The following is a 25,592-nucleotide window of genomic DNA, read 5'->3' as shown; positions in this document are numbered from 1 at the left end:
CTCAAGTTCTGGTTCTTCTGGAGTTCTGGTTCTTCCTCTCAAGTTCTGGTTCTTCTAGAGTTCTGGTTCTTCCTCTCTAGTTCTGGTTCTTCCTCTCAAGTTCTGGTTCTTCTGGAGTTCTGGTTCTTCCTCTCAAGTTCTGGTTCTTCTGGAGTTCTGGTTCATCTGGAGTTCTGGTTCTTCTGGAGTTCTGGTTCTTCCTCTCAAGTTCTGGTTCTTCTAGAGTTCTGGTTCTTCCTCTCTAGTTCTGGTTCTTCCTCTCAAGTTCTGGTTCTTCTGGAGTTCTGGTTCTTCCTCTCAAGTTCTGGTTCTTCCTCTCGAGTTCTGGTTCTTCTCGAGTTCTGGTTCCTTCTAGAGTTCTGGTTCTGCTTGTGTATCATATTTTTCTCCCATTATGTCTGCCATTACTATTACTACTGCTTTTTTCTACTAGCACATGTATGTGTTAGTATTTGTTGTATTTGTTATGTTGTACTTGTGTCTGAGCTGTTTTCTGTCGTGTGATTGGTTCGTTACCTGATGATGCTCATCGATGAAGGAAGTTGTGAGGTCGGATATCGCTAACAACTGCTCTGTTTCAGAGGGGCGTGGCCGAGATCAGGGAGATCCGTCAGTTCCATTTCACTGGTTGGCCCGACCATGGCGTGCCACTTCACGCCACTGGCCTGCTGGGATTCATCCGCCGCGTCAAGGCCAAGACTCCGCCCACCGCCGGGCCCACTGTAGTCCACTGCAGGTACCAACGCTTAAATATTAAACTACATCACTGCTTTATGAGCTAATGACTGGCTGCCTTAAGTATGTTTAATGTGTGTGTGTGTGTGTGTGTGTGTGTGTGTGTGTGTGTGTGTGTGTCAGCGCGGGGGCGGGACGTACAGGTTGTTTCATAGTGATTGACATCATGCTGGACATGGCGGAGAGAGAGGGCGTGGTCGACATCTACAACTGTGTCAGAGAGCTGCGAGCACGAAGGGTCAACATGGTCCAGACCGAGGTACACTCATTCACCCAACTATCGCCACGGTAACCGTCAGACTGTTGTTCTCCTGCTGTAAAGGCTGTGATGTCATCAAACAGTGAGTGACAGGATGTGACAGACTTGGACGCAGCGATGACCTTCAGTCTAACTCCTGATGTCTCCCGTGGTTCTGTCCTCCGTGTGTTGACATAAATCATTTATGAAGTGACATTTCAGCAACACGCCTCCTGTCAATCAAACCTGAAGGGGGGGTGAGGAGTATTTTTGTGCTCATCTTATCTTTCAAATGTCTCTCCGTCCAGGAGCAGTACGTCTTCATCCATGACGCCATCTTGGAGGCGTGTCTCTGTGGTGACACAGCGATTCCAGCCAATCAGCTGCGGTCAGTGTACTACGAGATGAACCGATTGGATCCTCAGACCAACTCCAGTCAGATCAAAGAGGAGTTCAGGGTAATGTATTGATCGATGTATTGGCTTTGAATGTACTAATGTTGATATTTAGATATATTTCACAATATATTCTAATATGGAAACGTAATCCTGTTTATAACAGCTTTATTAATGGTCAATTAATTATTTACTAATGTTTTATAAATCAGTTATTAGTCATGAAGAGACTTTTGTTTTCTTCCTGAATAACTCAAATCTGCATTTATCTATATTCATAAGTATAATAACTTTAACAGACAAACTATGTTATTGATTTAATGTTATTAAATATAAATGTAAATATCCATTAATACAGGGTTAGTACACTAATTCTTAGTTATTATATCTAATCTGAATGTTAATAATCCTGGTAATGACCTGTTAATAACGGGTAATAGACCATTCATCAGTGATATTGATCTCCATTAACGATCAGACCCTGAACATGGTGACGCCCACCCTGCGTGTGGAGGACTGCAGCATCGCTCTGTTGCCTAGGAACCATGAGAAGAACCGCTGCATGGACGTGCTGCCTCCGGACCGCTGCCTGCCGTTCCTCATCACCATCGACGGCGAGAGCTCCAACTACATCAACGCCGCTCTGATGGACGTACGTCAGGCCACACCCCCTTTTACTGGCTATCACATGATCACCTCTTCACACACGCATACGATCTGCTCCTGGTTGTTGTTCGTGGTGGTTTCTCACCAGTGTGATGTCACTTCTTGCCTAATAACCACATACTGGCATGTTGCGTTGTTGCAGAGCTACAAACAGCCATCAGCGTTCATCGTTACCCAGCATCCGTTGCCAAACACAGTGAAGGACTTCTGGCGTCTGGTCCTCGACTACCACTGTACGTCCATCGTGATGCTGAACGACGTTGACCCTGCACAGGTACACACACACACAGTACACACACACACAGTACACACATGCACAGGTACACACACACACACACACACACACACACACAGTGCACTAACACAGGTACACACACACACACACACAGTACACTAACACAGGTACACACACACAGTACACACACACACACAGTACACACACACACACACAGGTACACACACACAGGTACACACACACAGTACACACACACACAGTACACACACACAGGTACACACACACACAGTACACACACACACACAGGTACACACACACACACAGTACACACACACAGGTACACACACAGTACACACACAGTACACACACACACAGGTACACACACACACACAGTACACACACTCAGTACACACACAGGTACACACACACACAGAGTACACACACACAGCTACACACACACAGGTACACACACATAGCACACACACACAGTACACACACACACACACGGTGGTACACACACACACACACAGTGGTACACGCACACACACACAGTACACACACAGGTACACACACACACACACACACACACATGTACACACACACAGTACACATACACAGGTACACACACACACAGAGTACACACACACAGGTACACACACAGGTACACACACAGTACACACACACAGTACACACACACACACACACGGTGGTACACACACACACACACAGTGGTACACGCACACACAGTACACACACACAGGTACACACACACACAGGTACACACTCAGGAGGTAGACCGCAAGATTGCTGTGTCCCTGATCAAGACACCTCACCTTAATTGCTCGAGCTGACGAGCTGGCTGTCGCCCTGCGTGGTGAATGTGTGAATGAATGGGTGAATGTCAGTCGTTGCTGTAAAGCGCTTTGGACAAAAGCGCTACATAAATGAGGCCATTTACCATTTACACACACAGGTACACACAGAGTACACACACACACACATGTACACACACACAAAGGTGCACACACAGGTACATAGACACACATGTACATATACACACATGTACACACACAGGTAGACAGGTACAGAAATGATTGATAATCATATTTAATATAAACATTAGTATTGATATCTGTACTGTCTGATCAATAACAGCATCCCTTCTCCATCCCCCCATCTCTGTCCCGGTCTCTGTCCCCGTCCCCCATCTTCATCCCTGTCCCCCCCATCTCCGTCCCCCCATCTCCATCCCGGTCTCTGTCCCCGTCCCCCATCTTCGTCCCTGTCCCCCCCATCTCCGTCCCCCCATCTCCATCCCGGTCTCTGTCCCCGTCCCCCATCTCCATCCCCGTCCCCTCCGTCCCCGTCCCCCCATCTCCATCCTCGTCTCCGTTCCTGTCCCCCCTCCTCTGTCCCTGCCCCCCTTCCTCCGTCCTCATCCCTGTCTCCGTGCCCGTCCCAGCTCTGTCCTCAGTACTGGCCAGAGAACGGCCTCCATCGTCTCGGCTCTCTGCAGGTGGAGTTTGTCTCTGCAGACCTGGAGGAGGACGTCATCAGCCGCATCTTCAGGATCTACAACACCGCCAGGGTATGTTCTTGTTTCACTAGGGTGGGGACACACACCAGGACTGCCCCTCAGGACTGTTGGACTGGGTCTGTTTAGTTCCGGGTCTGTTAGACTGGATGTGTTCTGGTCTGGGTGTCTTGTCTGTTTCATTTTAACTCCCCTTCAGTCCCTCACCTCCTCCCCTCCTTCAGTCCCTCACCTTCTTCCCTCCTTAAGTCCTTGGTTCTTGTCCTGGTTCTACTTCCTTCTTTCCTTTCCTTGCTTTCCTTGGTTCTTCCTTTGTTCATTTCCTTGCTTCCGGTTGGGTCTGATTTCACCAGCCTGCCATCAGGGTGAGCTTGTTTTGACCACTGTGTCCCCCCTGTGTCCCCCAGCCTCAGGACGGATACCGCATGGTGCAGCAGTTCCAGTTCCTGGGTTGGCCCATGTACCGGGACACGCCGGTCTCCAAGCGCTCCTTCCTCAAACTGGTTCACCAGGTGGACAAATGGCAGGAGGAGTACGACGGAGGAGAGGGACGCACTGTGGTCCACTGCCTGTAAGACCACTGGAGACAGTACATTGATACTAGTACTTAAACTGATGTATACCACTGGAGGTAGTACAGTACTACTATTACTACTACTACTACTGATACTACCCGTACATTGGAACTACGTTGAGCTGATAGTTTATCAGTGATCTTTGTCTCCATCTTGTGGTGAAATACTGGAAGTACAATCTGACTGAAATATCTCCTCTTTGTTTAATCTCTTCCTCTCACCTCCTCTCCTCCTCCTCTTCTCTCCTCTCCTCAATTCCTCCTTTCCTCTTCTTCTCCGCTTATCTCTTCCACTCCCCTCCTCCTTCTTTCCCCTCTCCTCCTCCTTTCCCCTCTACTCCCCTCTCTTCATCTACTCCACCTCTCCTCTTCTCTACTCCTCCTCTTCTCTCCTTTCATCCTCCTTTCCTCTCATCTCCTCTTCTCTCTACTCCCCTCTCTTCCTCTACTCCTCCTCTCCTCTTCTCTACTCGTCCTCTTCTCTCCTTTCATCCTCCTTTCCTCTCATCTCCTCCTCTTCTCTCCTCCCCTCTTCCTCTCCTCTACTCCTCCTTTTCTTCCCTTCTCATCTCCTCTACTCCTCCCCTCCTCCTCTCCTCTACTTCTCATTTTCTCTCCTCCCCCCATCCTCTCCTCTACTCCCCTTCTTTTCCCTTCTCCTCATTCCCCCCTCATCCCTCATTGCCCCCTCTCCTCCCTCATTGTCTCCTCTCCTCCACTCCTCTCCTCCTCTCCCCCCTCTCCCCTCTCCCCCCTCTCCCCTCTCCTCCCTTATTGTTTCCCCTCCTGTCTTGTCTCCTCCTCCTCAGGAACGGGGGAGGTCGTAGCGGTGTGTTCTGCAGTATCAGTATCGTGTGTGAGATGTTGAGACAGCAGCGCTGCGTCGACGTTTTTCACGCCGTTAAAACGCTGAGAAACAACAAACCAAACATGGTGGACCTGCTGGTAACTAACACACATAGAGATAGAGATATATACGTTTAAATATAGAGATAGAGATATATACGTTTATATATATAGAGATAGAGATATATTTGTTTAAATATATAGATAGAGATATATACGTTTAAATATAGAGATAGAGATATATACGTGTATATATATAGAGATAGAGATATATACATTTATATATATATATATATATATATATATATATATATATATACGTTTATATATAGAGATAGAGATATATACGTTTATATATAGAGATAGAGATATATATATATACGTTTATATATAGAGATAGCGATAGATTAGTTTATATATAGAGATAGATATATATATACGTTTATATATATATATACGTGTATATATAGAGATAGACAGATATACGTTTATATATATATACGTGTATATATAGAGATAGACAGATATACGTTTATATATAGAGATAGAGATATATATGTTTTATATACATATATATATACACGTTTATATATAGAGATAGAGATATATTAGTTTATATATAGAGATAGAGATATATCCGTTTATATATAGAGATAGAGATATATACGTCTATATATAGAGATAGAGATATATACGTTTATATATATATATACACGTTTATATATAGAGATAGAGATATATTAGTTTATATATAGAGATAGAGATATATACGTTTATATATAGATATATACACGTTTATATATAGAGATAGAGATATATCCGTTTATATATAGAGATAGAGATATATACGTCTATATATATATATATATATACATTTACATATAGAGATATATATATATATATACACGTTTATATATAGAGATAGAGATATATACGTCTATATATATATATATACATTTACATATAGAGATCTATATATATATATATATATACGTTTATATATAGAGATAGAGATATATTAGTTTATATATAGAGATAGAGATATATACGTCTATATATATATATACATTTACATATATATATATATATACGTTTATATATATATAGATAGAGATATATATAAACGTGTATATATATATATATATAAACGTATATATATATCTCTATCTAGATATATTAGTTTATATATAGAGATAGAGATATATACGTTTATATATAGAGATAGAGATATATACGTCTATATATATACATTTACATATAGAGATATATATATATATACACGTTTATATATAGAGATAGAGATATATTAGTTTATATATAGAGATAGAGATATATATACGTTTATATATATACACGTTTATATATAGAGATAGAGATATATTAGTTTATATATAGAGATAGAGATATATCCGTTGATATATAGAGATAGAGATATATACGTCTATATATATATATACATTTACATATAGATATATATATATATATATATACACGTTTATATATAGAGATAGAGATATATTAGTTTATATATAGAGATAGAGATATATCCGTTTATATATAGAGATAGAGATATATACGTCTATATATAGAGATAGAGATATATACGTTTATATATATATACACGTTTATATATAGAGATAGAGATATATTAGTTTATATAAAGAGATAGAGATATATCCGTTTATATATAGAGATAGAGATATATACGTCTATATATATAGAGATAGAGATATATACGTTTATATATATATACACGTTTATATATAGAGATAGAGATATATCCGTTTATATATAGAGATAGAGATATATACGTCTATATATAGAGATAGAGATATATACGTTTATATATATATACACGTTTATATATAGAGATAGAGATATATTAGTTTATATATAGAGATAGAGATATATACGTTTATAGATAGAGATATATACGTATATATATATATATATATATATACATACATTTACATATAGAGATATATATATATATACACGTTTATATATAGAGATAGAGATATATACGTCTATATATATATATATATATACATTTACATATAGAGATCTATATATATATATATATACGTTTATATATAGAGATAGAGATATATTAGTTTATATATAGAGATAGAGATATATACGTCTATATTTATATATATATATACGTTTATATATATATATAGATAGAGATATATATATACGTTTATATATAGAGATAGAGATATATACGTTTATATATAGAGATAAAGATATATATACGTTTAAATATAGAGATAGAGATATATACGTTTATGTATAGGTAGATAGAGATAGGTTTATATAGAGATATATATATATATATATACACACACACACACATACACTCAACAAAAATATAAACGCAACACTTTTGTTTTTGCTCCCATTTTTCATGAGATGGACTTAAAGATCTAAAATTAATTCCAGATACACAATATTACCATTTCTCTCAAACATTGTTCACAAATCAGTCTAAATGTGTGATAGTGAGCGCTTCTGCTTTGCTGAGATAATCCATCCCACCTCACAGGTGTGCCACATCAAGATGCTGATCTGACATCATGATTAGTGCACAGGTGTACCTTATACTGCCCACAATAAAAGGCCACTCTGAAATGTGCAGTTTTGTCTCACAGCAAAATGCCACAGATGCCACAAGCATTGAGGGAGCGTGCAATTGGCATGCTGACAGCAGGAATGTCAACCAGATCTGTTGCTCATGCATTGAATGTTCATTTCTCCACCATAAGCCGTCTCCAAAGGCGTTTCAGAGAATATGGCAGTACATCCAACCGGCCTCACAACCGTAGACCACGTGTAACCACACCAGCCCAGGACCTCCACATCCAGCAGGTTCACCTCCAAGATCGTCTGAGACCAGCCACTCAGACAGCTGCTGAAACAATTGGTTTGCATAACCAAACAATTTCTGCACAAACTGTCAGAAACCGTCTCAGGGAAGCTCAACTGCATGCTCGTCGTCCTCATCGGGGTCTTGACCTGACTCCAGCTCGTCGCCTTAACAGACTTGAGTGGGCAAATGCTCACATTCGATGGCGTCTGGCACGTTGGAGAGGTGTTCTCTTCACGGATGAATCTCGGTTTACATTGTTCAGGGCAGATGGCAGACAGCGTGTGTGGCGTCGTGTGGGTGAGCGCTTTGCTGATGTCAATGTTGTGGATCGAGTGGCCCATGGTGGTGGTGGGGTTATGGTATGGGCAGGCATCTGTTATGGACGAAGAACACAGGTGCATTTTATTGATGGCATTTTGAATGCACAGAGATACCGTGATGAGATCCTGAGGCCCATTGTTGTGCCATACATCCATGAACATCACCTCATGTTTCAGCAAGATAATGCACGGCCCCATGTTGCAAGGATCTGTACACAATTCTTGGAAGCTGAAAATGTCCCAGTTCTTGCATGGCCAGCATACTCACCGGACATGTCACCCATTGAGCATGTTTGGGATGTGCTTGACCGGCGTATACGACAGCGTGTACCAGTTCCCACTAATATCCAGCAACTTCGCACAGCCATTGAAGAGGAGTGGACCAATATTCCACAGGCCACAATTGACAATCTGATAAACTCTATGCGAAGATGTGTTGCACTGCATGAGGCAAATGGTGGTCACACCAGATACTGACTGGTTCTGAGTCCCCAGACCCCCAATAAAGCAAAAAAATGCACATTTCAGGGTGGCCTTTTATTGTGGACAGTCTAAGGCACACCTGTGCACTAATCATGATGTCAGATCAGCATCTTGATGTGGCACACCTGTGAAGTGGGATGAATTATCTCAGCAAAGCAGAAGTGCTCACTATCACACATTTAGACTGATTTGTGAACAATGTTTGAGAGAAATGGTAATATTGTGTATCTGGAATTAATTTTAGTCCTTAAGTCTTTAAGTCCATCTCATGAAAAATGGGAGCAAAAACAAAAGTGTTGCGTTTATATTTTTGTTGAGTGTATATATATATATATATATATATATACTGTATATATACGCTTATAGAGATAGAGATATATACTTATAGATAGAGGTATATACATATAGAGATAGTGATAGATATGAATAGAGAGATAGAGATATATCTGTACTGTATATAAATATATCTATAGTAGTTGTTGTACATAGTGATGACCTCTGACCTCTGTGTCTCCACAGGAACAGTATAAGTTCTGTTATGAAGTTGCTCTGGAGTATCTCAATTCTGCCTAGCCTCAACAGGAGATGTACCTTCCTCCTCCTCCTCCTCCCCGGTGAATTCACTGCCCACAGTCTGACAGGAAGTAGAGGAGGTAGAGGAGTGAGAGGAGTGAGAGGAGGTCCACTACTGACTGAAGAAGAGGAGGAGGATTTTTTTTGCACTGCTTTGTCTGACTGAACTCCAACACTTTGTTCGTCACCATGTGTCACTTTGTTTGTATTGTCGTATATTTGAGAACCAAAACAACCAGAGACATGAAGAGAGACGCGTCCACATGTCTGTCCTCCCTCCGTCCGAGTGGAGAGTCCTGTTCAGCTGCCGGACTCACCGCATCTACCTGAAGCCGCCAGCAGCGTGGACAGAGCAAGACGTCCTGGTGTCTTCCTGTCTTCTTCTCCTGGTGCTTTCAGTGCCGCCGCTCCCAAAGCTCGCCACCATCTTTGACTCTGATATTTGACCAAACTCTTTGAATGTTCTGAATGAAATGTGCACCGACGGCACACACCAAAGACCACAGCACACAACGCCACAACAGATTTGTGAATTAGGAGAAAGGTTTCATAATCACGAAGAGGGATTTCATCAATGGGAGAGAATATTTCCTAATTACTAGAAAATATTTCAGAGAAGATTTGATTTTTTCCAGAATATTTTTACTAATAAGGATAAAAAATATTTTAACTGTGAATGAATTAGTGAAGAATCTTAAGTGACAAAAACAAACAAACACGCAATTCATATCAGATAATTGTTATGTTGAATTCAACGGTTCATTTATGTCCTGGAGTCCACGTTTAGTCCTGAGTTTACACACTGAGACTTCTGCAGCATCATCGTTTCCTTGACAACCGTGTCAACTCAGCCAGCTGAGGTGGTCACATGGTAATCTTAGGTTCTGTAGTTTGTGTTGTTTGTCCATCCACTGATAATCTTGAAGACATATAGAGTTTCAGACCGTCCACATGGTTTACCCTGGTCCCCTTCAGGTGGGGGTCCCTGTGTCTCTGTTTGTTTTCTCCTCAGCAGCTGGGCCATGCTGGTTGGAGGCCTGTCATGGACGGAGGCGGGGCTGTTAATAGTGTACATAGAGCAGGAGGAAGCAGGAAGAAGAATATTTATTCCTTTAGTTGTGTCGATGTTGTCGTCGTTCTTGTGGAGCACACAGACAGAGAGAGAATCACGTCAGAGAAGTTAGTATCCACAACAGTTGGACCAGGACACCACCTAACCCTGTTGATGTGTGGGTCTGGGTCGGTGTAACCCTGGGGATATATGACTGTGGGTTGGTATAACCCTGGATATATATCACTCCGAGTCACTGTAACCTTTGTTATATATGGCTGTGAGTTGGTGTAACCCTGATTATACATGGTTCTGGGTCGGTATAACCTGGTTATACATGAATCTGGGTCGGTATAACCCTGAGTATATTTGACTCTGGTGCTGACAAGAATGTTATTGTAATGAAAGATTTTATTTATGTTGAATGATTCCAAAATACTGCAAATAAAAATCTGTATACACTCTTCAACTGGAATCTGTCACATCACTGCGTGTGTGTGTGTGTGTGTGTGTGTGTGTGTCAATGTCTCAAATAAGCCATGAAAACAACAATATTAATGAATACTGTTACTATCACACATCAATATTTTAATATTGATGTGTGATAGTAACTATAGTCACTATTGATGTTGAATTTAAATGTTTCTATTAGTATGGATTTATAATTCATCACATGTGGGTCCTGGAAGATATCAGAGCAACATTATCTGTTAGGGTTTCGCTTGTTATTGATACATGATGTATGTTTCTGTAAATTACCACAGTGAAACACCAGGACACCTTCTTCTACACCTTGTGCTCATTTACATATTTTCATCTGTTCTTCTTTCAGACGAGAGGATCGAAAACATTCATTTTAATACATTTTTTGTGTCTGTTGCCTCTTGAACTTAATTCATAAACAGACACTGTGGTCAAGAAAGATGCAAGTTTAGCATGAGCACCAGCATCCTCCCCAACTTCTACAGGAGCACCATCGAGAGCTGCTGCCGGCTGCATCACCATGGGAACCGCTCCATCACAGCCACATCACCGGAGGCAGTCTCCCTCCATCCAGGACCTCGACCAGTCTCCCTCCATCCAGGACCTCGACCAGTCTCCCTCCATCCAGGACCTCTACCAGTCTCCCTACATCCAGGACCTCGACCACAGTCTCCCTCCATCCAGGACCTCTACCAGTCTCCCTACATCCAGGACCTCTACCAGTCTCCCTACATCCAGGACCTCTACCAGTCTCCCTCCATCCAGGACCTCTACCACAGTCTCCCTCCATCCAGGACCTCTACCACAGTCTCCCTCCATCCAGGACCTCTACCAGTCTCCCTACATCCAGGACCTCTACCAGTCTCCCTCCATCCAGGACCTCTACCACAGTCTCCCTCCATCCAGGACCTCTACCAGTCTCCCTCCATCCAGGACCTCTACCACAGTCTCCCTCCATCCAGGACCTCTACCAGTCTCCCTCCATCCAGGACCTCGATCACAGTCTCCCTCCATCCAGGACCTCGACTACAGTCTCCCTCCATCCAGGACCTCTACCAGTCTCCCTCCATCCAGGACCTCGACTACAGTCTCCCTCCATCCAGGACCTCGATCACAGTCTCCCTACATCCAGGACCTCTACCAGTCTCCCTCCATCCAGGACCTCGACTACAGTCTCCCTCCATCCAGGACCTCTACCAGTCTCCCTCCATCCAGGACCTCTACCACAGTCTCCCTCCATCCAGGACCTCTACCAGTCTCCCTCCATCCAGGACCTCGACTACAGTCTCCCTCCATCCAGGACCTCTACCACAGTCTACCTCCATCCAGGACCTCTACCAGTCTCCCTACATCCAGGACCTCGACTACAGTCTCCCTCCATCCAGGACCTTGACTACAGTCTCCCTCCATCCAGGACCTCGACTACAGTCTCCCTCCATCCAGGACCTTGACTACAGTCTCCCTCCATCCAGGACCTTGACTACAGTCTCCCTCCATCCAGGACCTCTACCAGTCTCCCTCCATCCAGGACCTCTACCAGTCTCCCTCCATCCAGGACCTCTACCACAGTCTCCCTCCATCCAGGACCTCTACCACAATCTCCCTCCATCCAGGACCTCTACCAGTCTCCCTCCATCCAGGACCTCTACCAGTCTCCCTCCATCCAGGACCTCTACCAGTCTCCCTACATCCAGGACCTCTACCAGTCTCCCTACATCCAGGACCTCTACCACAGTCTCCCTCCATCCAGGACCTCGACTACAGTCTCCCTACATCCAGGACCTCTACCAGTCTCCCTCCATCCAGGACCTCTACCACAGTCTCCCTTCATCCAGGACCTCGACTACAGTCTCCCTCCATCCAGGACCTCGACTACAGTCTCCCTCCATCCAGGACCTTGACTACAGTCTCCCTCCATCCAGGACCTTGACTACAGTCTCCCTCCATCCAGGACCTCTACCAGTCTCCCTCCATCCAGGACCTCTACCACAGTCTCCCTCCATCCAGGACCTCGACTACAGTCTCCCTCCATCCAGGACCTCTACCAGTCTCCCTCCATCCAGGACCTCTACCAGTCTCCCTCCATCCAGGACCTCTACCACAGTCTCCCTCCATCCAGGACCTCTACCAGTCTCCCTCCATCCAGGACCTCTACCAGTCTCCCTCCATCCAGGACCTCTACCAGTCTCCCTCCATCCAGGACCTCGACTACAGTCTCCCTACATCCAGGACCTCTACCAGTCTCCCTCCATCCAGGACCTCTACCACAGTCTCCCTCCATCCAGGACCTCGACTACAGTCTCCCTCCATCCAGGACCTCTACCAGTCTCCCTCCATCCAGGACCTCTACCACAGTCTCCCTCCATCCAGGACCTCTACCAGTCTCCCTCCATCCAGGACCTCTACCAGTCTCCCTCCATCTATATTGCGACTCCTCCATAAATTATTGCACATACATTTTTATATCTATGCACATGTGTAAGGTCTCTGAATGACAACATATTAGAACTACTAGAATGTTTCTTCAGTACCTTTCTTAATTTTGATTCCTCAACCACATGATTAGACACAATTTGATGCAAAAATGCTCTAAAAACACAGAATTTAGAAAAACGAAAACGAAAAACACGGAATTTGGGAAAAAACGAATGCGTGATCTGGAAAAAATGAAAATGGATTTCATAGATCTGGAAAAAATGAAAATGGATTTCATAGAGCCCTACCTACCAGAGTCCTTTAGATCACCAGATGGTGGTCCGCAGGTCATTTCTTTTGGCCTTTTTTGACCTCTGCCCGTTTACAGCCCCCCAAAAAAACAAGGATCCACGGTGGTGACGGTCTATCGACAGAAGGTGGCAGCAAAGCGACTTGGTGGAGGCCGGTAAGAGCCCACGAAGAAGAAGGAGGAGGGGAGTTTCCGGTGCGGCCTGTGTTGTCGGCGGTGTTCGGGGAAAACGGTGAAATCCGGTATTTGTGTGATTACAAGACCTCACCAAGGACACCAACGAGTCTTCACGCGCTCCGGCCGCTCACCGCGCAGGTAACACGGACTCTTTCATCGGATCTGGCGCTGAATGTGGACGTTGGTGTGTTACTGTTAGCATTGTGCTAATGTTAGCATTGTGCTAATGTTAGCTTGAGAGCGAAGATTAAACTGAGCGGCAAGATGATGTTTTACTGCTGTGGACACAGACAGGCTGAGAGACAGACAGGCTCAGAGACAGACACAGGCTGAGAGACAGACACAGGCTCAGAGACAGACACAGGCTCAGCGACAGACACAGGCTGAGAGACAGACAGGCTGAGAGACAGACAGGCTCAGAGACAGACACAGGCTGAGAGACAGACAGGCTCAGAGACAGACACCGGCTGAGAGACAGACAGGCTCAGAGACAGACACCGGCTGAGAGACAGACAGGCTCAGAGACAGACACTGGCTGAGAGACAGACAGGCTCAGAGACAGACACTGGCTGAGAGACAGACAGGCTCAGAGACAGACACTGGCTGAGAGACAGACAGGCTCAGAGACAGACACAGGCTCAGAGACAGACAGTGGCTCAGAGACAGACAGGCTGAGAGACAGACAGGCTGAGAGACAGACAGGCTCAGAGACAGACAGTGGCTGAGAGACAGACAGGCTCAGAGACAGACACTGGCTGAGAGACAGACAGGCTCAGAGACAGACACAGGCTGAGAGACAGACACTGGCTGAGAGACAGACACAGGCTCAGAGACAGACAGTGGCTCAGAGACAGACAGGCTGAGAGACAGATACCGGCTCAGAGACAGACAGTGGCTCAGAGACAGACAGGCTGAGAGACAGACAGGCTGAGAGACAGACAGGCTCAGAGACAGACACCGGCTGAGAGACAGACAGGCTCAGAGACAGACACTGGCTGAGAGACAGACACAGGCTCAGAGACAGACAGTGGCTCAGAGACAGACAGGCTGAGAGACAGATACAGGCTAAGAGACAGACAGGCTCAGAGACAGGCTGAGAGACAGACAGGGAGAGAGAGAGAGACAGAGAGGTCTTACATTAGATTTTGTTTTATGGGGCTGAAGAAGCTGCTGGAACAAAACTTCATCCAGTACATTTACACCCGTAGTACATTTACTTCATCCAGTACATTTACACCCGTAGTACATTTACTTCATCCAGTACATTTACACCCGTAGTACATTTACTTCATCCAGTACATTTACCTCCATAGTACATTTACTTCATCCAGTACATTTACACCCGTAGTACATTTACTTCATCCAGTACATTTACCTCCATAGTACATTTACTTCATCCAGTACATTTACACCCGTAGTACATTTACTTCATCCAGTACATTTACACCCGTAGTACATTTACTTCATCCAGTACACTTAGTTCATCCAGTACACGTACTTAATAGTACATCTACTTCATCCAGTACATCTACTTCATCCAGTACCCTGTTAAAGTACACATTTGATGTACTTCTCCTTTCCTTTCTTCTACGCCTCATTGTACTTTTACTCCACTTGTTTCTCTCATCCCGTCTTACCTCCAGATGTGCTGCTGATGTTACATGTTTGTGCTGATTCTTCATCTGAATAAAGTCTTTAAGAAGGATCAGCTGATAAATGTGGAGAATCGAGGTTTTCAAAGGACAGAAGATGATCTAGAATATAATCATTAAAAGAGTTAACGTCAACATGAATCCAGAAACATCAGATATAACAGAAATATTTTCTTTCAATGGACTAACAATGATGTGTCCTCTGCTGGTGTTCTGGTCCTGGTTCCTCTGCTGGTGTTCTGGTCCTGGTTCCTCTGCTGGTGTTCTGGTCCTGGTTCCTCTGCTGGTGTTCTGGTCCTGGTTCCTCTGCTGGTGTTCTGGTCCTGCTTCAGAGATGTCATCTGGACTTGTAGAGCCTCCTGAAGGAGAGCAGCTCTGTATCTTCCTGCTGAGAGATGAAGTGGGGGAGGCGGGGGAGAGGAGGCGGGAGGTGGGCTGTCAGTGGGAGGGTCCAGAGGAGGAGAAGAGGGAGGTGGGCTGTCAGAGTGACTCAGCAGAGAGGAGAGACGCTGCTGTCCAGGTGGACCTGCTGACTCAGCAGCTCAGCTGGAGACACACAGGTGAGACACACTTGACTCTCTTTATGGACTGCTTATATCTCTGTGTCCATCATGTCCATGTCCATCATGTTCATCATGTCCATCATGTTCATCATGTCCATGTCCATCATTTCCATGTCCATCATGTCCATGTTCACCATGTCCATGTCCATCATGTCCATCATGTTCATCAGGTCCACCATGTTCATCATGTCCATGTTCATCATGTCCATCATGTCCATGTCCATCATGTCCATCATGTCCATGTTCATCATGTCCATCATGTCCATGTTCATCATGTTCATCATGTCCATCATGTTCATCATGTCCATGTTCATCATGTCCATCATGTCCATGTTCATCATGTTCATCATGTTCATCATGTCCATCATGTCCATGTTCATCATGTTCATCATGTCCATCATGTTCATCATGTCCATGTTCATCATGTCCATCATGTCCATGTTCATCATGTTCATCAGGTCCACCATGTTCATCATGTCCATGTTCATCATGTTCATCATGTCCATGTTCATCATGTCCATCATGTCCATGTTCATCATGTTCATCATGTCCATCATGTTCATCATGTCCATGTTCATCATGTCCATCATGTCCATGTTCATCATGTTCATCATGTCCACCATGTCCATCATGTCCATGTTCATCATGTCCATCATGTCCATGTTCATCATGTCCATCATGTCCATGTTCATCATGTTCATCATGTTCATCATGTCCATCATGTCCATGTTCATCATGTTCATCATGTTCATCATGTCCATCATGTCCATGTTCATCATGTTCATCATGTCCATCATGTTCATCATGTCCATGTTCATCATGTCCATCATGTCCATGTTCATCATGTTCATCAGGTCCACCATGTTCATCATGTCCATGTTCATCATGTTCATCATGTTCATCATGTCCACCATGTCCATCATGTCCATGTTCATCATGTCCATCATGTCCATGTTCATCATGTCCATCATGTTCATCATGTCCATGTTCATCATGTCCATCATGTCCATGTTCATCATGTTCATCATGTCCACCATGTCCATCATGTCCATGTTCATCATGTCCATCATGTCCATGTTCATCATGTTCATCATGTCCATCATGTTCATCATGTCCATGTTCATCATGTTCATCAGGTCCACCATGTTCATCATGTCCATCATGTCCATGTTCATCATGTCCATCATGTCCACCATGTCCATCATGTCCATGTTCATCATGTCCATCATGTCCATGTTCATCATGTTCATCATGTCCATCATGTTCATCATGTCCATGTTCATCATGTTCATCATGTCCATGTCCATCATGTCCACCATGTCCATGTTCATCATGTCCACCATGTCCATGTTCATCATGTTCATCATGTCCATCATGTTCATCATGTCCATGTCCATCATGTCCACCATGTCCATGTTCATCATGTTCATCATGTCCATCATGTTCATCATGTCCATCATGTTCATCATGTCCATGTTCATCATGTCCACCATGTCCATGTTCATCATGTTCATCATGTCCATCATGTTCATCATGTCCATCATGTCCACCATGTCCATCATGTCCATGTTCATCATGTCCATCATGTCCATGTTCATCATGTTCATCATGTCCATCATGTTCATCATGTCCATGTTCATCATGTTCATCATGTCCATGTCCATCATGTCCACCATGTCCATGTTCATCATGTCCACCATGTCCATGTTCATCATGTCCATCATGTCCATCATGTCCATGTTCATCATGTTCATCATGTCCATCATGTTCATCATGTCCATGTCCATCATGTCCACCATGTCCATGTTCATCATGTCCATCATGTCCATGTTCATCATGTTCATCATGTCCATCATGTTCATCATGTCCATGTCCATCATGTCCACCATGTCCATGTTCATCATGTCCATCATGTCCATGTTCATCATGTTCATCATGTCCATCATGTTCATCATGTCCATCATGTTCATCATGTCCATGTTCATCATGTTCATCATGTCCATGTCCATCATGTCCACCATGTCCATGTTCATCATGTCCACCATGTCCATGTTCATCATGTCCATCATGTCCATCATGTCCATGTTCATCATGTTCATCATGTCCATCATGTTCATCATGTCCATGTCCATCATGTCCACCATGTCCATGTTCATCATGTCCATCATGTCCATCATGTCCATGTTCATCATGTTCATCATGTCCATCATGTTCATCATGTCCATGTCCATCATGTCCACCATGTCCATGTTCATCATGTCCATCATGTCCATGTTCATCATGTCCATCATGTCCATGTCCATCATGTTCATCATGTCCATGTTCATCATGTCCATCATGTCCATGTTCATCATGTTCATCATGTTCATCATGTCCACCATGTCCATCATGTCCATGTTCATCATGTCCATCATGTCCATGTTCATCATGTTCATCATGTCCATGTTCATCATGTTCATCATGTCCATCATGTTCATCATGTCCATGTCCATCATGTTCATCATGTCCATGTTCATCATGTCCATCATGTCCATGTTCATCATGTTCATCATGTCCATCATGTTCATCATGTCCATGTCCATCATGTTCATCATGTCCATGTTCATCATGTCCATCATGTCCATGTTCATCATGTTCATCATGTTCATCATGTCCATCATGTTCATCATGTCCATGTCCATCATGTCCACCATGTCCATGTTCATCATGTCCATCATGTCCATGTTCATCATGTCCATCATGTTCATCATGTCCATGTCCATCATGTTCATCATGTCCATGTCCACCATGTTCATCATGTCCATGTTCATCATGTTCATCATGTTCATCATGTCCACCATGTCCATCATGTCCATGTTCATCATGTCCATCATGTCCATGTTCATCATGTTCATCATGTCCATAATGTTCATCATGTCCATGTTCATCATGTCCATCATGTCCATGTTCATCATGTTCATCATGTCCACCATGTCCATCATGTCCATGTTCATCATGTCCATCATGTCCATGTTCATCATGTCCATCATGTCCATCATGTTCATCATGTCCATCATGTCCATCATGTCCATGTCCATCATGTCCATCATGTCCATGTTCATCATGTCCATCATGTTCATCATGTTCATCATGTCCACCATGTCCATCATGTCCATGTTCATCATGTCCATCATGTCCATGTTCATCATGTCCATCATGTCCATGTTCATCATGTTCATCATGTCCATCATGTTCATCATGTCCATGTTCATCATGTTCATCAGGTCCACCATGTTCATCATGTCCATCATGTCCATGTTCATCATGTCCATCATGTCCACCATGTCCATCATGTCCATGTTCATCATGTCCATCATGTCCATGTTCATCATGTTCATCATGTCCATCATGTCCATCATGTCCATCATGTTCATCATGTCCATGTTCATCATGTTCATCATGTCCATGTTCATCATGTTCATCAGGTCCACCATGTTCATCATGTCCATGTTCATCATGTTCATCATGTCCATGTTCATCATGTTCATCAGGTCCACCATGTTCATCATGTCCATCATGTCCATGTTCATCATGTCCATCATGTCCACCATGTCCATCATGTCCATGTTCATCATGTCCATCATGTCCATGTTCATCATGTTCATCATGTCCATCATGTCCATGTTCATCATGTTCATCATGTCCATCATGTTCATCATGTCCATGTTCATCATGTTCATCATGTCCATGTTCATCATGTCCATGTCCATCATGTCCACCATGTCCATGTTCATCATGTCCACCATGTCCATGTTCATCATGTCCATCATGTCCATCATGTCCATGTTCATCATGTTCATCATGTCCATCATGTTCATCATGTCCATGTCCATCATGTCCACCATGTCCATGTTCATCATGTCCATCATGTCCATCATGTCCATGTTCATCATGTTCATCATGTCCATCATGTTCATCATGTCCATGTCCATCATGTCCACCATGTCCATGTTCATCATGTCCATCATGTCCATGTTCATCATGTCCATCATGTCCATGTCCATCATGTTCATCATGTCCATGTTCATCATGTCCATCATGTCCATGTTCATCATGTTCATCATGTTCATCATGTCCACCATGTCCATCATGTCCATGTTCATCATGTCCATCATGTCCATGTTCATCATGTTCATCATGTCCATGTTCATCATGTTCATCATGTCCATCATGTTCATCATGTCCATGTCCATCATGTTCATCATGTCCATGTTCATCATGTCCATCATGTCCATGTTCATCATGTTCATCATGTCCATCATGTTCATCATGTCCATGTCCATCATGTTCATCATGTCCATGTTCATCATGTCCATCATGTCCATGTTCATCATGTTCATCATGTTCATCATGTCCATCATGTTCATCATGTCCATGTCCATCATGTCCACCATGTCCATGTTCATCATGTCCATCATGTCCATGTTCATCATGTCCATCATGTTCATCATGTCCATGTCCATCATGTTCATCATGTCCATGTCCACCATGTTCATCATGTCCATGTTCATCATGTTCATCATGTTCATCATGTCCACCATGTCCATCATGTCCATGTTCATCATGTCCATCATGTCCATGTTCATCATGTTCATCATGTCCATAATGTTCATCATGTCCATGTTCATCATGTCCATCATGTCCATGTTCATCATGTTCATCATGTCCACCATGTCCATCATGTCCATGTTCATCATGTCCATCATGTCCATGTTCATCATGTCCATCATGTCCATCATGTTCATCATGTCCATCATGTCCATCATGTCCATGTCCATCATGTCCATCATGTCCATGTTCATCATGTCCATCATGTTCATCATGTTCATCATGTCCACCATGTCCATCATGTCCATGTTCATCATGTCCATCATGTCCATGTTCATCATGTCCATCATGTCCATGTTCATCATGTTCATCATGTCCATCATGTTCATCATGTCCATGTTCATCATGTTCATCAGGTCCACCATGTTCATCATGTCCATCATGTCCATGTTCATCATGTCCATCATGTCCACCATGTCCATCATGTCCATGTTCATCATGTCCATCATGTCCATGTTCATCATGTTCATCATGTCCATCATGTCCATCATGTCCATCATGTTCATCATGTCCATGTTCATCATGTTCATCATGTCCATGTTCATCATGTTCATCAGGTCCACCATGTTCATCATGTCCATGTTCATCATGTTCATCATGTCCATGTTCATCATGTTCATCAGGTCCACCATGTTCATCATGTCCATCATGTCCATGTTCATCATGTCCATCATGTCCACCATGTCCATCATGTCCATGTTCATCATGTCCATCATGTCCATGTTCATCATGTTCATCATGTCCATCATGTCCATGTTCATCATGTTCATCATGTCCATCATGTTCATCATGTCCATGTTCATCATGTTCATCATGTCCATGTTCATCATGTTCATCAGGTCCACCATGTTCATCATGTCCATGTTCATCATGTTCATCATGTCCATGTCCATCATGTCCACCATGTCCATCATGTCCATGTTCATCATGTCCATCATGTCCATGTTCATCATGTTCATCATGTCCATCATGTCCATGTTCATCATGTTCATCATGTTCATCATGTCCATCATGTCCATGTTCATCATGTCCATCATGTCCATGTTCATCATGTTCATCATGTTCATCATGTCCATCATGTCCATCATGTCCATGTTCATCATGTTCATCATGTTCATGTTTATCATGTTCATCATGTCCATCATGTCCATCATGTCCATGTTCATCATGTCCATCATGTCCATGTTTATCATGTTCATCATGTCCATCATGTCCATCATGTCCATGTTCATCATGTCCATCATGTCCATGTTCATCATGTTCATCATGTCCATCATGTCCATCATGTCCATGTTCATCATGTTCATCATGTCCATCATGTCCATCATGTCCATGTTCATCATGTTCATCATGTCCATGTTCATCATGTCCATCATGTCCATGTTCATCATGTTCATCATGTTCATCATGTCCATCATGTCCATGTTCATCATGTTCATCATGTCCATCATGTCCATCATGTCCATGTTCATCATGTTCATCATGTTCATCATGTCCATCATGTCCATGTTCATCATGTTCATCATGTCCATCATGTCCATCATGTCCATGTTCATCATGTTCATCATGTCCATCATGTTCATCATGTCCATGTTCATCATGTCCATCATGTCCATCATGTCCATGTTCATCATGTTCATCATGTCCATCATGTCCATCATGTCCATGTTCATCATGTTCATCATGTTCATCATGTCCATCATGTCCATGTTCATCATGTTCATCATGTCCATCATGTCCATCATGTCCATGTTCATCATGTTCATCATGTCCATCATGTCCATCATGTCCATGTTCATCATGTTCATCATGTCCATCATGTCCATCATGTCCATGTTCATCATGTTCATCATGTCCATCATGTCCATCATGTCCATGTTAATTTTTAAAGCCTTTAGTCTGGTTTTAAAGACTTGAGTCTGGGTTTAAATAGTTTAGTCTGGGTTTAAATACTCCAGTCTGGGTTTAAATAGTTTAGTCTGGGTTTAAATACTCCAGTCTGGGTTTAAATAGTTTAGTCTGGGTTTAAATACTCCAGTCTGGGTTAAAGACTTTAGTCTGGGTGATGGCTCAGTCCTCCAGACATTATTAAGTCCCTCTTTCTGCAGGTTCGTCTGAGATGCTACTGCAGTGTTTTGCAGTCAGACCTGATGGACCAGATGGTGGCGCTCTGCTGCAGCACTGCACCACCAACCGCCCCAGAACCAGACCCAGACCCATCAAACCCACCCAGTCCAACTCTAGGTCTCAGAGGAGGACACCGTCTCGGAGGTCTAACACCGTCAAACAACGTCTCTCTCAGCGTTGCCACCTCCGCCATGAGACTCCTGCTGCTAACAACCAACAGGAGGAGGAGGAGGTAGTGGAGGAGGACGCAGTGCAGGACGTGGTGGAGGACGACGTGTTGGAGGACGACGTGTTGGAGGACGACGTGGTGGAGGACGACGTAGTGGAGGAGGACGACGTAGTGGAGGAGGACGCAGGTGATCCCACCTGGACTCCACCGGAGGGAGGTGGGTCTAGAAACTAAACAAATATCACACTTCAAAAACAGGTTGTTTTTTTAATGTGGCAGCCATTTTCCTTGATTCCTCATTACCTTGAAGATACTGGAATGTTTATGGTCATGTTTCATATGAGTTCAGGTCTGAACACGTCTACATGCCAATATTGACTCATAGTCCCACCCCCATCACTCTAGCTCCTCCCATTTCCATACAACATGAACGCTTAGTACGTTTTTGTGTCATCGGTTATCCCTGCCCTCCTTAAATTTTGTTTAGTAGAAGAATACATGCGATAATTTATTATTAAAAATAGAACTAATTCATTGTATTTGTTTGTTAGTCTGATTATTTACTCACTCTCCCCTCCTCTCCCCTCCCCCCAGCTGTGAACTCCCACCCGTCTGCTCTGGAGGAGGCCCAGCTGGACTCCGGCTCCCAGCATGCACCTCTCCTTGCAGTGAAGCTGGAGCCTGACAGCACCATGTGTGACGTCTGCGGTAAAGTGATGAAGAATAAGTCGAGTCTGGCCCGACACTCCTTCATCCACACAGGGAAGAAGCCGTTCGCCTGCCACCTGTGTGAACTTCAGTTCAACCGCCGCGACAACCTGCAGCACCACATGAGCCGGCTGCATCCCGGCGGCGTCGCCCGCCGCCAGAAGCTGCGCCAGGTGCAGGCCTGGCTGTGTGCCGTCTGCGGCAAAACCTTCAGCTGCAGGTCCAGGCTGAAGACCCACGAAGTCATCCACTCTGGGGTGAAACCGCACCACTGTGACCTCTGCCCCAAAGCCTACATGAGGACCAACGACCTGGAGCACCACAAGAAGATGGCTCACGTCGACGGCGCCATGGAGCCTCATCAGCCGAGCTCGCTGCTCTGTGACCTCTGTGGCAAAGAATTTAAATGCAGGTCGCAGCTTGCCGTCCACTTCCAGACGCATACCGGCGAGCGCCCGCACCTCTGCGATGTCTGCGGACGCAAGTTCGGCCGCCAGTACCAGCTGAAACGCCACAAGATCCTGGTTCATGCGAACCATGTGAACAGCGAGGAGAACCCGCCGCCCGACACGCTGTTCTCCTGCGGAGTCTGCGGGAAGAGGCTCAAATCTGAAGTGCTCCTCGCCGCTCACTCTCGTATCCACTCGGGCGACAAGCCTCACCGCTGCGGCATCTGTCTGCGTGGCTTCCAGCGTGCCACCTGCCTGAAGCAGCACCACGTACGCATCCACCTGAGGGTCAAAGTGGCGGCGCACGCCAGCAATCGCAGAAAGAGCATGGCATCGGCGAAGGTGTTCCCGTGCCCCATCTGCAGCAAGGTGTTCAAGTTCAAGTCTCTGCTGGCGAGTCACTCGCTGATCCACAGCGAGAACCGGCCGTACAGCTGTGACTTCTGTAGCCGCAGCTTCCGACGCCTCAGCCACCTGAAGAGACACCGCGAGGTCGTCCACGCCAACGGGGCGCGCCTGCCTCAGACCTTCGTCTGCCACATCTGTGGCAAAGACAAGAAGTGCCGCTCGCAGCTCGCCAGGCATATCATCATCCACACGGGGGAGCGGCCGTTCGCCTGCGACCTCTGCACTGCACGCTTCAACCGTCGCGGAAACCTGCAGCAGCACAGGAAGCGCATGCATGGCATGGGCAAAGCTGTAGCAGAGGAGGCCCCGCCCATCCTGTTTGATGATGACATGATGCCTGCGCTTACCTACAAACAGGAAGAGATGGTGTTCGCTGTTGACGCTGCAGCGGAAGGCTGCGAGGTGGCGATGAGTGACGAGATGGACGCGGTTCAGCAGCTCGCCACTTCCTGACAGCACCAAGACTGAACTGAGCGTGCTCACACCCTCCTGACTCCGCCCCCTTTTCTTCCCCAGGAACTGTTAATCTTTCACTTGGATGAGAAGCTACAAACGGAGAGCATCATGGGGAATACGTGAAATGACCTCGTGAGTTTGTCTGGACAATGACATCATGATGAGCTTACGTGATTCAATTTCTTTATTAAACATCGACTTCACAAACATTCACTGACGTTTCTTTGACGCTTCTTTTTCTGTCAGTTGTGTTGTCATAAGACGTACAGTCCCCCCCCCCCCCCCCCCCCCCCCCCCCACCTGTTAAATAACTTATGTCTCATAGACATCAGTGGAACCTCAGCTGGTCTGAGAGCAGTTTCTAGTGCATTCAAGTGGCCTGGGAGCTGGCAGCATCCCACTACGGGATGAACAAGGAAACAATGACAGTAGGTACCTCAGTTTATAGACCAGTAATAAATGGTCAACTATAACAGTTCTAAGCGATATGAAGACAAGCATTTATT

The 25,592-nt window shown here is 44.5% G+C and overlaps 2 protein-coding genes across 10 annotated transcripts in view; both read left to right on the top strand.

The window, feature by feature from the left end:
* The window catches only part of LOC311028576 (receptor-type tyrosine-protein phosphatase mu-like), a 105,620-nt gene extending 94,634 nt beyond the window's left edge, over positions 1–10,986 (top strand). For all 8 annotated transcript variants that reach the window (XM_084033229.1, XM_084033226.1, XM_084033231.1 and 5 more), the window contains 9 exons: positions 582–736; positions 859–994; positions 1,282–1,431; positions 1,847–2,020; positions 2,177–2,308; positions 3,732–3,857; positions 4,211–4,374; positions 5,187–5,322; positions 9,418–10,986. In XM_084033229.1, the coding sequence (XP_083889355.1) occupies positions 582–736; positions 859–994; positions 1,282–1,431; positions 1,847–2,020; positions 2,177–2,308; positions 3,732–3,857; positions 4,211–4,374; positions 5,187–5,322; positions 9,418–9,471 (1,227 nt within the window). In that variant the 3' untranslated portion in view covers positions 9,472–10,986. The remainder of the gene's footprint in view (positions 1–581; positions 737–858; positions 995–1,281; positions 1,432–1,846; positions 2,021–2,176; positions 2,309–3,731; positions 3,858–4,210; positions 4,375–5,186; positions 5,323–9,417) is intronic.
* Positions 10,987–13,909: 2,923 nt separating this feature from the next.
* LOC311028685 (zinc finger Y-chromosomal protein-like) lies at positions 13,910–25,299 on the top strand. 2 transcript variants are annotated; one of them, XM_084033390.1, is made up of 5 exons: positions 13,910–14,045; positions 15,892–16,119; positions 22,878–23,146; positions 23,210–23,282; positions 23,660–25,299. In XM_084033390.1, the coding sequence occupies exons 2-5, from the start codon at positions 15,894–15,896 to the stop codon at positions 25,081–25,083; spliced, it is 1,992 nt and encodes a 663-aa protein (XP_083889516.1). In that variant the 5' UTR covers positions 13,910–14,045; positions 15,892–15,893; the 3' UTR covers positions 25,084–25,299. The 2 variants fall into 2 exon arrangements, with proteins under 2 accessions (XP_083889516.1, XP_083889515.1); XM_084033389.1 differs by having other exon boundaries at positions 22,878–23,282.
* Positions 25,300–25,592: the final 293 nt, after the last annotated feature.

Source organism: Eutrigla gurnardus (assembly GCF_963514095.1).
Source record: "Eutrigla gurnardus genome assembly, chromosome: 18".
In the NCBI taxonomy this organism is placed as follows: Eukaryota; Metazoa; Chordata; class Actinopteri; order Perciformes; family Triglidae; genus Eutrigla; species Eutrigla gurnardus.
The sequence above is the reverse complement of the archived record's forward strand: the minus strand, read 5'-3'. Positions and strand labels throughout refer to the sequence as shown.